Below are 13,735 nucleotides of genomic sequence, written 5' to 3'. Positions count from 1 at the left end.
AGGCAGGCAGGTAGACACAGACAGGCAGACACAGGCTGTGTTACATAGCGGGCTACATGCAGCAGCAGTGCAGTAAGTGGGAGTTGCGTCCTCTCTCTCCTGCCCTATAGTAGTGCCTGACAGGCCTGGCACTAAGCGCACCATATGTCCTCTCTGTCTCTCAGAGCCACAAGGGCGCCAGCCAGCAGCACTAATCCACACATTACCTGAGAGCTCTCTCGCTCTCTGGTGTTTTAGTGGTACAGACCAACTGGTTCCACTCTTTCTTTTGCTCTTTCTTTCTCTGTATTCTCTTGCTTTTTTTCTTCTCTCTCTCTCTCTCTTTCTCTCCTCTAATTTCATTTGTTCCCATCCTCTGCTGAGCACGCGAGACAGATGAGCAGAAGGCTGCATCAATGATGGATGTGAGGCTTTAGCAGCGGTGTGCAGCAGATGAAAGCTCTTAGTGAAATGGTGGGAGGGAGGGAGGGAGGAGAGAGAGAGGGATGGGAGAGAGAGAGGGAGAGGAGAAGATTAGCCAGCGTGGGAGCTCTGTGGAGGCCTGCCAGCAAGCTAAAATCCCCTCCTCTCTCTCTCTCTCTCTCTCTCTCTCTCTCTCTCTCTCTCTCTCTCTCCTCTCTCTCTCTCCTCCTCTCTCTCTCTCTCTCTCTCTCTCTCTCTCTTGCTCTCTGTCTCTCGTCTCTTTCTTTCCTTTTATCTCCTTCTTTTCTTGCTCTCTTCCACCCTCATTCCTCTTCCCTTTTGTCTTTTTTTGTCTCGCTCCCATTCTTCCTGCTCTTTTTTGCTTTCTCCTCCTCCTCTCTCTCTCTCTCCCCCTCTCTCTCTCTCTCTCTCCCCCCTCTCTCTCTCTCTTTCACCCTCATTTCCCTTCCCTTTATCTTTTTTTTTCTGCTCTTTCCTCCATCCCCCGTTTTTGTTTCCTCATTTATTTTCTCTACCGTTCGCTCACGTCGTTTGTCCTCTTGTGACGTCTCTCTCATTACGTTTATTGTTATTCTCGCGTCTTCACTCTCTCTCTCCCTCTCTGTGTCCCTCTGCAGTTGTTCCTGCACGAGGCTACCGCTCGCCTGATGGCCGGGGCAAGCCCCACTCGCACACACCAGCTCCTGGACCGGAGCCTGCGCCGCCGCACCACTCCTGGAGCCAAGACAGGTGTGTGTGTGTGTTTGTGTGTGTGCGTGTGCGTGTGCGTGTGTGTGTGTGTGTGTGTGTGTGTGTGTTTATATTACAATGAGTCATGTTCTTTTTTCTTTCAGAAAGGGAGGGGTGATTGTGTGTGTGTGTGCGTGTGTGCGTGCGTGCGTGCGTGAGTGAGAGCAAGTCGTCCAAATAGATGCACTGTTATGATAAAAGGGCTGTGTGGCATCCATACCCTTCTCTTTGCTTTGTGCTGTATTTTTTTTCTTATCTCTGCATATCTGTGTACATGGACATGCTCATATTTTTCTCTCTGTCTGTCTGTCTGTCCGTCCGTGCGCTCTGCAGAGGAGGAGTGTGAGACACGGCCTGGCCAGCGGGAGCAGGCGGAGGCGGTCATGTTGGCGTGCCGCTATCTGCCGCCCTCCTTCCTGTCGGCGCCAGGGCAGCGCGTGGGCATGTTGGCCGACGCCGCCCGCACGCTGGAGAAGCTCGGGGACAAGCGCACCCTCCACGACTGCCAGCAGATGATCATCAAACTGGGCAGTGGCACCACCGTCACGTCCACCTAAACACCGCAAAACTCTTCCACACACACACACATACACACACTTTCACACAGACATGATTCACTTGGACAAATGCCATGTATTATAAACAAACACACACACCACACACCAGTGGAACAAGTACACACACACACACGCACACATACTCTCACACACTCAGACCCACAGTTCCTTTGTGAGCGTTGTTTCTTGACGTTATTTGGGTACATGGCCTTTTCCGATCCCACTCTGCTGTTTGTAGAGATGAGTACAGCCTAGGTGAGGGTGTGTCTCCTGCCCTTTTCTCTCTCATTTCAGTACCCCATCAGACATTTTCACACTTGTCAGCCCCTCCTCTGATAAGACATCCAGATAGAATGTTATCACCATGTAATAATAATGATTATTATTATTATAATATAAAAAAAAAAACATTTGCATTTTTATATATGAATTTCTATGTAATCATATTTATAGCTTCCCTTGAAAACAGAATTGGGTTGGTTTTGATGTTTTTGGGCTGCTGAGAGCTGCACTGTAGTGTCATGCTCTGGCCACTGGGTGGCGTGTTGATGACTGTGGCTGAACTGGAACACCAGAGTTGAGAATGTTGAGTGCTTTCTGGAGGGGCTTGAACAACTCCCCTTTTCCATAGCTGCACGACAAATATGGATCTAGATGCACATATGTAAGCAGTCTGTCTTTCTTTCCTCTTGTTGGTGTTTGTTTACCTGTGTAACAGCAGGAAATGTATTTGCTCATTCAGAAATAGAACAATTTGTGTTTTCCTTTGTATATATTTTAAAAGTGTATTTATAAAGTTGTGTAAAAGAAAAGGATTTGGATCATCAGTATTTCGCAGTAGTCTCTTGTGACCCATGGGAGCTCTGGCATTGGACCCGCGACAGTGTTACTTCTGAGAATGAGAGAAAGGTCGTTGGTGTCTTTGAAAATGTCTTTGAAAGATTTGAATCCAATTTGAGTATTTAAAGATTTTTTGCACTATAGTTGGAGAAGAAAAACGTTGTTAGTGTCTTTGTAGCGTCCTCTGTGAGGAGGCGCTGGCTGCCTTGGCCAGGTGCAAGGTGTCCGGGTGGAGCTGGGAGGTTTGCCCCTTTTATTCCAACTGGACAGATAACATGAATTGTACATTTTGTTCATGGAGTCATGATATATCCAAAGACAGTTTTGTTTTACATGGAGATTGGGGGGACAGTATCCAGACTATGAGTATCCCAAATCAGCGCTTAGACCTATTTAGACCCAAGTCTAAAGAGATAGCCTATGTGATCTTTTCACAGAACAGCTCATGTAGCCTGGCTGTCACCAGCTCACGTTAACTTTTCATTTGATCGAGTGTCAACTGGAAATATTTACTGTATATCATTTCCTCCCCTTCTACTGATTTTACTCTTCAGAATGTAAATAAAAATCTGTTTTTGTAACTATTTATTGACTGTCAATTCGTTGTCTGTTCTGACCCTCCTTACCTAATAATTACAACACAGTCTCATATAAGGTTTTACTAAGTAACTAAAACTAACCATAGGCAACAAGTCATAGGTCATTTACCCTAAATGAGACTCTAAATAGACATGTTAATTAATTGTTTTTAATAACATTTTATAGGCAATAACATATTCATTTTATAGAAAATAAACATCTCTAAGAAATACTATACACAATTATAATAGTACATCACATCTTACATTTAAACAGTCAAATACTTATATACACCATGAACCATAATTAAGAATCTTAAGAACAGTGGCACAGGGTATGTGATGGCCACACCTGCATCCCTTGGTAACCCTTCTGAAGGAGTTTACCTGTCAAGGTGCTGTGGGACTTAGTGTGGCGGCGGCCGGGGGGGGGGGGGCATTTTCCATTATATTACAGTTATAATCTCATACAGACATCTGTGATGAAACATGACTCAAAGCGTCTGGACTCCACATTCACGCATGTGAACAGCCTCAAGATCTGACCGTACGGAGAGGATAAACAGTGCGGTAGAAATCAAATGAGACGAAAAGAAGCAGTCACTTTGGGCCCGTGGTGCACCTTGTTTTGAGGTTGGGACTAATGAGTGCTCCCACTCCCGAGTCGAGCAGGTTTTTTTTTTTTTTTTTTGCACACACAAAGCTGGACAGAACCCAAGATGGGCAACGATGCTAAAAATGATCTTGTGTTTTTGTAAAACACACATCAAAATACTTCTTGGAAGAGCATTATATTAAAATAAGATTTTTTAATCATTATTTCATATCATCGGAATATTTAGACCCGCAAAGCACACCATGTACATTTTTTTGTCTTTTTAATTTTTTTTGAACACTTAACATTTAAATCCATCCAGTGGGTGCACGATGCATGACAGCACTTTTTTTTTCACCACACTGACGTGACAGTAGCACAGTCTGTGAGCTGTGATTGGATGAAAGCAGAGTCTGTGGGCTGTGATTGGACAACAGCAGAGTTTGTGAGCTCCGATTGGACGCCAGCAGGGGCAACGGGCCAAGGCTCCATCTCCAGGTGTCCCACACAGATAGCATCCATTCCAAGAAAGAAAAGAAAGAAAGAAAGAAAGAAAAGCTGGATGGCACATTCATGATTTTTTTCTTCTTCTTTCAAACAGTCCCTTTCTCTCCTCTCCTCTCCCCTTGTTTGAAGCGAAGGCTTTCTCGAACTTTCCTTTATGGAGAGCTGACTGTGCTCCCGTGGTTAAAGGAAAACAGGAGTAACGTATCCGTGGGAAGATGAAGGTAGGAGGGGGGGTCAGGGGTCGGGGGTCAGTATTGCTACAGCAGTACCTTTCTTGTGCTCGGGCGGACGCCAGTGGCCACCCCACCCCACCCCCCCCCCCCCCCAGCCTGCGAGCTCTGGCGTGGGGCTGGGCAGATGTTGGCGTGGGCTGATGGAAGTCCGACCAGGTGGTGGTTCATCTGGCTGCAGGTGAAAGGTGCATCTCTCCCTCTCACTGCACAAAGAGACAGCACACAGTGAGAGATGATGCACAAAAGACACAGGAACAGTGAATCAGAAATTGGGCTCGTTATTATGCTAGGTCTATGACAACAACAACATATTCTGTGGGATTTTTCTGTTATGCTCTGTGTGTGTGTGTGTGTGTGTGTGCGTGTGTGTGTGTGTGTGTGTGTGTGTGTGTGTGTGTGTGTGTGTGTGTGTGTGTTTGTCAGTGGACTATGGCGGTGATGGCGGTGTGGTCAGTGCTCAGTCCAGAGAGCTGTAGTGAGTGGGAGGAGGATACAGCTGGCCAGCCAAGCATCTCTACTGACACACACAGCAGGCTCAGCCATTAATTGCATCTGTGTGATGTGCAGTGTGGGTCTTTTTTCTTCTCTCTCTCCTTCTCTCCATCTCTCTCTCTCTCTGTTTTTCCCCTGGCTGCCTCTCTCGATCTTGCTATCTCTGTCTCTCCCTTCTCTCATCCCTCTGTACTGTCTTTCTGTTCTTCTCCCTGGCTGCTTCTCTCTATCCCTCCCTCTGACTCTATCTCTCTCTCCTCCCTCCTCACTCTTGGATTTCTGGTTTTCTCTCTCATTCTCTCTCTCCCTCTCTCTCTCATTCTCTCTCTCTCATTCTCTCTCTCTCTCTCTCTCCCCGTCTTATGCTTTGCCAGGACTGCTGTGATGCTTTGGCAAGAGTTGGTTCCCAGCGACCGTCACCCTGATGCAATGCACAACCCCTTCATTTCCTTAATTTTTTTTTTTTTGTTCCTACGCATTCATGGTGGGAGGTGGAATGGAAGGAAGGAAGGAAGCACAAACACAGAGAGAAAGAAAGAAAGAAAGAAACAGAGAGAGAGGGAGAGAGAGAGAGAGAGAGAGAGAGAAAGCATCCAAGCATCCTCTTGTTCAACCCCTCTTCCTGCTCAAGTCTCCGCTCCTCTCCCAGCAGCACCTCTAAGATCCAGTTTGTGGAGAGAGGAGAAACCTGGTGGTTTGGCAATTACTCTTTCCCTCTTTTCCCATCTCATGCTCCCTTCCCACGTGAATAGATGTGTATATGTATGCACGCGCACGCACACATGCACACACACACACACACACACACACACACACACACACACACACACACACACAAAGAGACATGTGATGGCTGTGCCAGATACACAGAGCGGGATGATATTTCCTCCGAGACCTGGACGGGGGTGGTATCCCTGTGCTCCCCCCTTTCATTAAGGTGGCAAATTGGCATTTCACAGACCCACAGCCTTTAGATCCTCAGCTGGATGTGCTGCTGCTGCCTCAGCCTCTGTTCCCCTTCCTCCTTACCGCTCATGTGTGGGAGATCGGGGTGGGGGGGGGGGGGGGGGTTGGTGGAGTCGCAGGACTGAGGGGTGGGGGTGGGGTGGGTGGGGGTAGCAGGCAGATAAGGGTGGGGTATTTTGATCAGGAGCCAAGTCCCCCCCCCTCATCTCCCATCTCTGTCAGTTAGTGTGCTGGAGTACTGCTGCTGCTGCTGCTTTAATGTGCCTGTGCTGTTTCTGTGTGCTGCTCTCTGCTGAATGTCAACTCCCATATATCCCCACTGACCTTCCCCAGGCTGCAGCGCACACAAGTGTCCAGCAGAGGGCGCTGGTAGCAGAGAACAGGCAGAGTCATAAGGCTCTGAGCACAGGTCCTACATGACTCATTAGGTAGCCCTTTCAGTGCAGGTTACTTGGTAACTGACGTCAGCTCGCTGACCTGATCACAGTGCTGTTAGGTTATGTACCGAAGTAAATATAAACATTATATACATGTCCAGATTGTAACTTCTGGAATATGGTGCTGTGTTTTCATATTTGAATGGCTAGGGGTGGAAGTCAGAGCTCTTCCCACTGTGTGTGTGTGCTGGTGTATGTGTATGTGTATATCTATGTATATGCCTTTCTCTCTTTCTCTCTGTCTCTCTGTATGTGGCATGTGTGTGTGTGTGTGTGTGTGTGTGTGTGTGTGTGTATTAATGGAATAAGTTTGAGGGCTTCTGGATCAGCCTCAGCCCATCCACCCACACATCCGCAGGCAGGTGCAGGCAGCTTGCCCAATCAGCACACGCAGCCAGCAGCAACAGCACCACTCTCCTCTACACGCCGCCCGCCATTTAGTTATTGGACAGAGACAAAGAGGGATGGAGATAAAGGAAAAGAGAGAGAGAGAGAGAGAGAGAGAGAGAGAGAGTAGAGGGAGGTAGAGCACTGTGACTGAATGGAGGGGTGTGTAATTAGTGCCCGCTGTGCTGACAGGACTGTGAGCGAGGAACTCGCCAGTCAATAAAAGCCTGATGAAGGAGTGGCTGTTACCGGGGGAGATAGGGGACGCATGGCGACTGCACAATGCTGCTCAGCTAAGACGCAGCCTGTTTGGCCATAATAGCTCTGAAAGGCTTGTGTGTGTGTGTTTGCGGGGGGGTAGAAAGACACATACAGACCATCAACTCATTTTTTTGTCTCTGTTTGCTTACCTCATGTTTTGGACACCTCACTGAAAAGTCATCCTCCTCAAACAAGCAACCTGTGTAGATAAAACATTAGCACAAGGACAGAACCGTGGTGTGAGTAGAGACTACAACAGCCGTGACTCATACACATTAGATTCTGTTAAAAATCAAGTAGGTCCTCTGAGTTTTCTGCAGATAGACAGGTAGACCATCGGTCAGTAGGATGGAGACAGATAGGGCAGGTAGGAAAACAATCATGTGGACAGACACAGAGAGAGTTTGTGAATTAGGATGGGGGCTGGACACACAAAAACACACAGGCCAAAGGCCTATTCACACCAAGAACGATAACGATAACTATAACCATAACGTTAACGATAAAAGCGTTCACACTGAACAACGATAAACAAAGTCTCTCCTTGTGTTAATAAATGTGACGGTTAAAATTCAATGGGTTCTGATTGGCTATTAGCTTTTTATCGTTCTGAAAATCGCTCTGAAAGTGATCCCCAACGATATCGTTCTTCATGTCGTTATCGTTATAGTTTATGTGTGAACGTCGTCATTCATATTAACGAGAACGATATTCATTTATAGCTATCGGTATCGTTGTCGTTCTTGGTGTGAATGGACCCTAATGTGTGCCATGCAGGAGAGAGCCTGTGCATTAAACTCACACACATTTTATTTCTCTTGTCACACATACACACATACATACATATTCTCTCTCTCTCTCTCTCTCTCTCTCTCTCTCTCTCTCTCTCTCTCACACACACACACACACACACACACACACATTTTATTTCTCTTTGTCACACATACATACATACATACATACATATCCTCTCTCTCTCTCTCTCTCTCTCTCTCCCTCTCTCTCTCTCACACACACACACACACACACACACACACACACACACACACACATGCATACACACACACACACACACACACACAAACACTCACCAGTGATTCCCCAGACAATGCTAAATGGAGTGATGGAGCCAGAGGAGCTGGCAGTCAATAATGCACACATGCGCTGCTGCTGCTCCTGTCCCCTACACACTCTCCACACCCACCCCTCCACCCCTCCATCCCTCCACTCCTCCACCTCTGTCCCCACCCTTCAGGTTTGCAGGGGGAGCAGGGGGACCCTGGAGAAGCCCTTACCCGACTCTTTGGCGCAGACATAGTGGTATTTGTGAGAGCATCCCTCACAGCTGCAGCTGACTGACGCTCCCTCGCTCTGGCACTTAGCGCATTTCTGCAATGAGGCAGAGAGAGAGAGAGAGAGAGAGAGAAAGAGAGAGGGAGGGAGAGACAGGGTGAGAGGGAGAGAGGGAGAAAGAGAGAGGGGGGAAGAGAAAGAGACTGAAACACTGAAGCATTTTCTGTGCGCCTGTGATGTTATCATCATCACCACCCCCATGAATGAATGCACCAAAATTCTTGAAAAAGCCAAGTTCCTTATGAAGTGGTCTTCATTGAAAGTGTTACTAGGACAAGGTCATGCATGGACATGTCATTAAGGTGTGAGAAGTATGCATAAAGTGCAGATAGACTACTATGTGTGCTCTGTTGAATTGTTAAGGATTTTTCACAGCAGACTACACATTTACATTTAATTGCACGGCACGGCACAGACTTTGACATTCATATTTCATGCTTACTGTTTGAGCAGCTGATTGAACAGCCTCCTTCAGCCCATACAGTCTTCCTGCCACGAGCACGACTCCACTGGTCCACACAACACAAGCCTCGTGGGCCCAGTGCTCCCTCTCCTCCGCCTTCCGTTGCGCTTTCCCCACTGCTGTGCCTAGGCCCTCCTCACCACTAGGGGGAGCCGTCTCTGCGGTCCGCCTCCGAAGGCTCAAGCACTGCTGCAGTTTTTTGAGCCCCAGACGGAAATTGGTGCGAGGGTGTGAGCTCTCCCGGCTCGGCCTCCTGGGCTTTCTGTGATGGCCGGGATGTTCTTCTTCGCTCGTTCCCGCTTGGCTGGGCTCTGATGTTTTCTCGCTCTCCTGAACTGTGGGCGGTTGAGTGCTTCTGACCTGCTCTCTCTCTCTGTTCTCCCAGAACTCCTCTCTGTACCCCCAGGACACTGTCTTTTGCGGTATGTTGTTTGGGAGGTAATAAGGCCCACACAGGTCCCCCAAGTCTCTGTAATTCGAAGGCATTCCACACAGGCAACACTTTAGACACCTGTCAGCTAGGGTTTTATTAACCAGAGGTCCCAGGAGCATCAAGGAGGATGTGGGTATCGCCTTGGCAACAGCAGCTGCCGGGGGTTTGGTGTCGGCAGCAATCTTTTCCCTCGCCTTTATTCGCTGTGCGTCATCTGGCCTGTTCACAATGGCACAGGCCGCGGCGAGGTCCACCGAGCTCTCGATGCGCACATAGGGAATGAAAGAGCATTTGATTTCTGGTTTCAGTGGGGTGGTCGTTGAGACAACGTTGAATCTGGTCTCTTGCTTTGTCTGTTTCACTTTAGGGGCACTCTGTTTTCTACACCTTGTCTTAGGCTTGGGCACTGTCTCTGTAGCCTTTGCGGCAGCTTTTGCAGGAGGCTTTGACGGAGGAGGCTTTGCGGCAGGCGTACTAAGTTCTGCCTTCTTTTTAGGGCCCGGTTTTCTACCCCTCTTGGCAGGTACGCTGTTTGGTTCGCCGGACGCCTTTGCCTCTTTCTTCTTCAGCGATGGCTTCCTCCCCCTGCGGGGCTTGGGAGGCTCGACGGCTGTCTCGGGTGGCAGCTCCGTGGGAGGCTGATCACTGTTTGTCACCAGCACTGTTTGAGCCGCGGTGGGCGACAGAGCCGAAGGTGCGGGGAGCTCCTGCTGTTCTGTCAGCGGTTCTACGTGCAACTGCGTTTCTATCTCAGATTCCTTCAGCGATACGGCCTGTGGTTCCATAACTGGCTCTGCCAACGGTTCTAGCATTGGTTCTGTTACAGTGACGCCCTCAGGAGGAGGATGGCCTTTTCTCCTCTTCCGTCGCTGCTTCAGGTGCATCTCGTGGTTGTTCTTGATGGCCCTCTGTTTGGCCAGCCGCGGCGTGGTGATGATGAGCGTCCCGGCGTCCAAGGCCCCCTCTGGCTCCACTTTGCTCTCCACAGTGGCCCATTTCCGTCTTTTCTTCCTGGGTGTTTGGCCATCAGCTGCAGGCTCCTGGGTCTCCTCTCTCGGCTGCTGGACAGCCGTGCTGCTCTCCTCTGGCAGCTCCTCTTTCTGCTCAGGCACCGGTTGGACGGCCTTGGAGGCCGGGTCCTCCGGCAAAGCCTCCGGCAGGAGGTTAAAGGGCTGCTTTTTGGACGCAGGGGTGGATGTTATTTTCTGGACCATGGCTTCGTATTTGAGGCCTCTGCCCTTCCGCGGGGGCAGATACTTGGTTTTAGTCGGGCACTGAGGAGGTGCGCTAGGCACCTCGCTGACATCGGGGACGGCTGGGGCTTCGTCTTTGGTCACAGGGCTGCTGATCACAGCTATTTTCGGGTGTGGCCCTCGCTTCTTTTTGGGCCCTCTGACCCCCACCCCTGTCTTGTTTGACGGTGGCGGTGTTGGGTCATGCTGCTCTTGGGCGGGCACTGGAGACTGTGAGGATGGCAACGGCTCTGTCACCTCAGCCTTGTCTGCCTTCACGCCCCGTTTTCTCTTTGCCGCCTCTGGAGACTGCAAGGTGGATTGTCTTTTGACGGGGGCTGCAATTTTCTCCTGTTGCTTGCTCGGCTCAGCCAGGCAAATCTCCTTGTGGGGAGTCGCAGGCGGGATTGAGTCTGAAGCTTCGCTCACCTGCTCGAGAGGTGCTTTTTGCTTTTTAATTTCTCTGACTTTCTTTGGAGGAACAATGAGAGTTTCTTTCTCCTTCACTGGCTCTTTTTCTGTCTTCTCAGGTGTCTGTTTACGAGACCTAAGCACCATTGCCTTTTGGTCTTTGAGACTCGTTGACTTCATTTCTGTTGCGGTCTCTAAAGTGATTGGGTCGGGGTTTTCTTCTTGTGTGCCAAGCCCACTAACAGCCCTCTTGGCTCTGGCTTGGTCTATTGAGGCTTGGATTTCTTCCACTTGTTTCAACAGTTTGAGTTTGGAGGCCAGCCCTCGGGGGCGGCCTACCTGGCCCTTTGTGGCTGACCCTCCCCCAGGTTTGGGGCCTGGCTTCTTTTTTAAAGGGGGGCTGACGGGAGTGACTGCAGGCTTGGGCGTTCCCTGTGCACTGAAAGAACGAGTGCACATGCGGGATGGCAAGCTCTCGGCCAAATGCTTTGATGTCTGACTGCCGATGTCCTCGTGGGACACTGCCATGTGGTCAGACAAAAGGGCACTTTTACTGGAGGGAATGCTGGGCTTCTGGGCCGGGGTGGGTGCCCCCTCACCCTCCACACTCAGCTGCCTCCTGATGCCGATGTTGGCGTGCATCAACCTCCGTCTGCCACGGCCGGGCTTTCGGCCGAAGGCCCGCGGGTTCGCCGACGGGGCCATGGGTTCTGGCTTGGCCGACGGGGTCACGGCGCTGGGGCAGCTGATCCCGGGCTCCATGTCCTCGTCACCTTTCTGTGGGGATGGGGGCGTGTTGGCCCACGATGGCGCTGAGTGCAGGATCGATTTACCCGGCAGTTGCGGCGAGTCGGGCTCCAGCACCTTGGCATCACTATGATCGATGTGGTCCCTGGTCTGGGCCAGAGGTGTTGCTTTCTCCCCCAGAGCTGCGAAGGCCGGCTGGGAGGTGTGACATTGAGGAGCGATGTCGCAAACAGCCGGCCTCCTCTCGCCATTTTGAGGGGGCGCGTCTGGTATCGCCGCCACTGCCTCCTCGGCCTCCATGCGGCTGATTGCAGTCTGACATTCCTGCTGCTCATCCCTGATGCTGTAGTTCACCAGTGGCTCCTGTGGTCTCCCGGTGTTATTGACGACCTCGTCAGAGGGCGAGTGGCTCCTCTGCTCCTCCCTCACTTCGGTGGTCTGACAGGCAAGGACAGATGGCTGCCCCTCCAGAGTCTCTTCCTTCCTCCCCTCAGCAGTTAAAAGCGTCGCCTCATTCTGCTTGCTGCAGGGGGAGAGATGTAGAGTCTCTGAATTCTCCTCTCGGCTTGGCAAATATTGATCCTCTGCAAGGTCACCTCTCGAGATAGATGGCAGTGCTTTTGGATGGGTTTCTGCAGTCGGGGACGGCTCTGACTTGAACGTCTCCGATTTCATTTCAGGCTCTAGATTTCCCTGGTGGCTCTCACCCAGTAATCCACAACTTCTCTTCGTGGCTGAGTCGCTGTCGTCTGGGTCGCTCTTGTTGTGAACTTCCTGATAGAGGCTCCCCTCGGATTCGTAAGCGTCACTCTGGCCCGAGGTGTCTGTGCACATCTTGGGGAAGAGGGACGGAGACTTCTCATCCTCTGACCACCGCTCCTGCTTCTCCCCGGCCTCAATCACCTCCCCTTTAAACTTCTGCTCACTGCTCAGCTTGTTCTTCATCTGCTCCTCTTCATCGGCAGTCTTCTCCATCCAGGCACACTCCTCAAAGTTCTCTTTCAGGGAGCCGTCCACCCGCTTGATGTCAGGTGGGGAGTGGGTCTCCTGCTTCATCGGGCTCTGCGCCGGGATGCTCATGGGAGATCTCTCGCCGGTCATGTGCTGCAGTGAGCTGTTGTGATGGTCTCCCTCCATGGGTGTGATGCTTTGGAGTCTCGGGCCCAGGTGGGGATTGCTCTCTGTGGTCTGCATGCTTGAGAACGAATTCACCGACCGGCTCTCGAGCAAGGTCATAGAGCAAGACGACACTGCATTTAAAGGCATGTGTGGGTTACTCGGGCCATGCAGTGGACCCCTGCTCTGGCTGCAGTAATAGTAGCTCCTGTCCAGCTGCTCCTCTGTGCTGCCAGAGTAGGCTCCCTCGTGAAGCTCGGCCGTTAGGGACTTGGGGGTGCCGTAGGGGTCAGACATGTGAGTGCCATGCTGCTGGCCATCGGGACAGGAGTCGTCCAAGCCTCTCATCTGTCCCCTGTACTCCTCTCCCTTCTTAGGGGTCCCCCGCTTGCCACCCTTCTTGTTGGCCATGAGGGCCTCGGATAGCAGGAGCTGCTGGACGTTGTTGGAGATGCTTTCCACCTGCGAGGTGAGGGCGTTGAGGCTCCACAGGCTGGGGTTGGACAGCAGCTTCTCAGAGAAGCGTTCTTTCATGGTGCCGCCGCTGTAGCTCTGTGTTTGGTGGTTGACCGCAGGGGACGCGTGCGTGTGGGGGGGCATGAGCATACCCTGGTCCTGCAGAGCGCCCGAGGAGGAGGAAGAGGAGGATGAGGAAGAGGATGCGGCGGCAGCAGCAACAGAGGCTGCCGCGGGGTTGATGGGGGTCGGCGGCTGGCTGTACTGGAACGACGCCTCGGGATTGGGCATGAGCGGCGACGGAGTGGAGCTGTAGGACGGGGAGCGCCCCACAGAGCGCGCTGGCGAGTGGCTGGAGCTTGGGCTGCAGTTCTGGTAGTACTGCTGCTCAGGAGAGCGAACGGGGATGTCGGGCATGCAGTAGCCCTGTTGGGAGCCCTGGCCATGCTGGTAGTGCTGGAACTTGGACATGCTCTCCTGGGAGCCTGCCATGCCCTGCAGAGACACAGGCTGCTGCTG

The 13,735-nt window shown here is 51.2% G+C and overlaps 2 protein-coding genes across 8 annotated transcripts in view; one reads left to right on the top strand and one right to left on the bottom strand.

The window, feature by feature from the left end:
• srebf1 (sterol regulatory element binding transcription factor 1) overlaps window positions 1-13,735 on the top strand; it is a 36,438-nt gene that overhangs the window by 13,027 nt on the left and 9,676 nt on the right. For 2 of the 7 annotated variants that reach the window (XM_042087444.1, XM_042087443.1), the window contains exons 18-19: window positions 1,041-1,152; window positions 1,486-1,739. In XM_042087444.1, coding sequence (XP_041943378.1) covers window positions 1,041-1,152; window positions 1,486-1,709 — 336 coding nt within the window. In that variant the 3' untranslated portion in view covers window positions 1,710-1,739. Of the gene's footprint in view, window positions 1-1,040; window positions 1,153-1,485; window positions 3,136-5,742; window positions 5,792-7,900; window positions 7,932-8,016; window positions 8,069-13,735 lie in introns of those variants that run through there. The other 5 variants (XM_042087445.1, XM_042087439.1, XM_042087440.1 and 2 more) reach the window with 4 other exon arrangements.
• Window positions 3,760-13,735, bottom strand: part of LOC121706011 (retinoic acid-induced protein 1) — a 53,758-nt gene continuing 43,782 nt past the window's right edge. The window contains exons 2-5 of the mRNA XM_042087426.1: window positions 8,801-13,735; window positions 8,301-8,394; window positions 7,155-7,204; window positions 3,760-4,665 (exon numbers count right to left, since the gene is read on the bottom strand). The exon at window positions 8,801-13,735 is cut by the window's right edge and continues 957 nt beyond it. Of these exons, the coding sequence (XP_041943360.1) occupies window positions 4,663-4,665; window positions 7,155-7,204; window positions 8,301-8,394; window positions 8,801-13,735 (5,082 nt within the window). The 3' untranslated portion in view covers window positions 3,760-4,662. The remainder of the gene's footprint in view (window positions 4,666-7,154; window positions 7,205-8,300; window positions 8,395-8,800) is intronic.

This window comes from Alosa sapidissima, chromosome 3, assembly GCF_018492685.1.
Source record: "Alosa sapidissima isolate fAloSap1 chromosome 3, fAloSap1.pri, whole genome shotgun sequence".
NCBI classification, from domain to species: domain Eukaryota; kingdom Metazoa; phylum Chordata; class Actinopteri; order Clupeiformes; family Clupeidae; genus Alosa; species Alosa sapidissima.
This window is presented reverse-complemented; position numbering and strand designations above follow the sequence as displayed.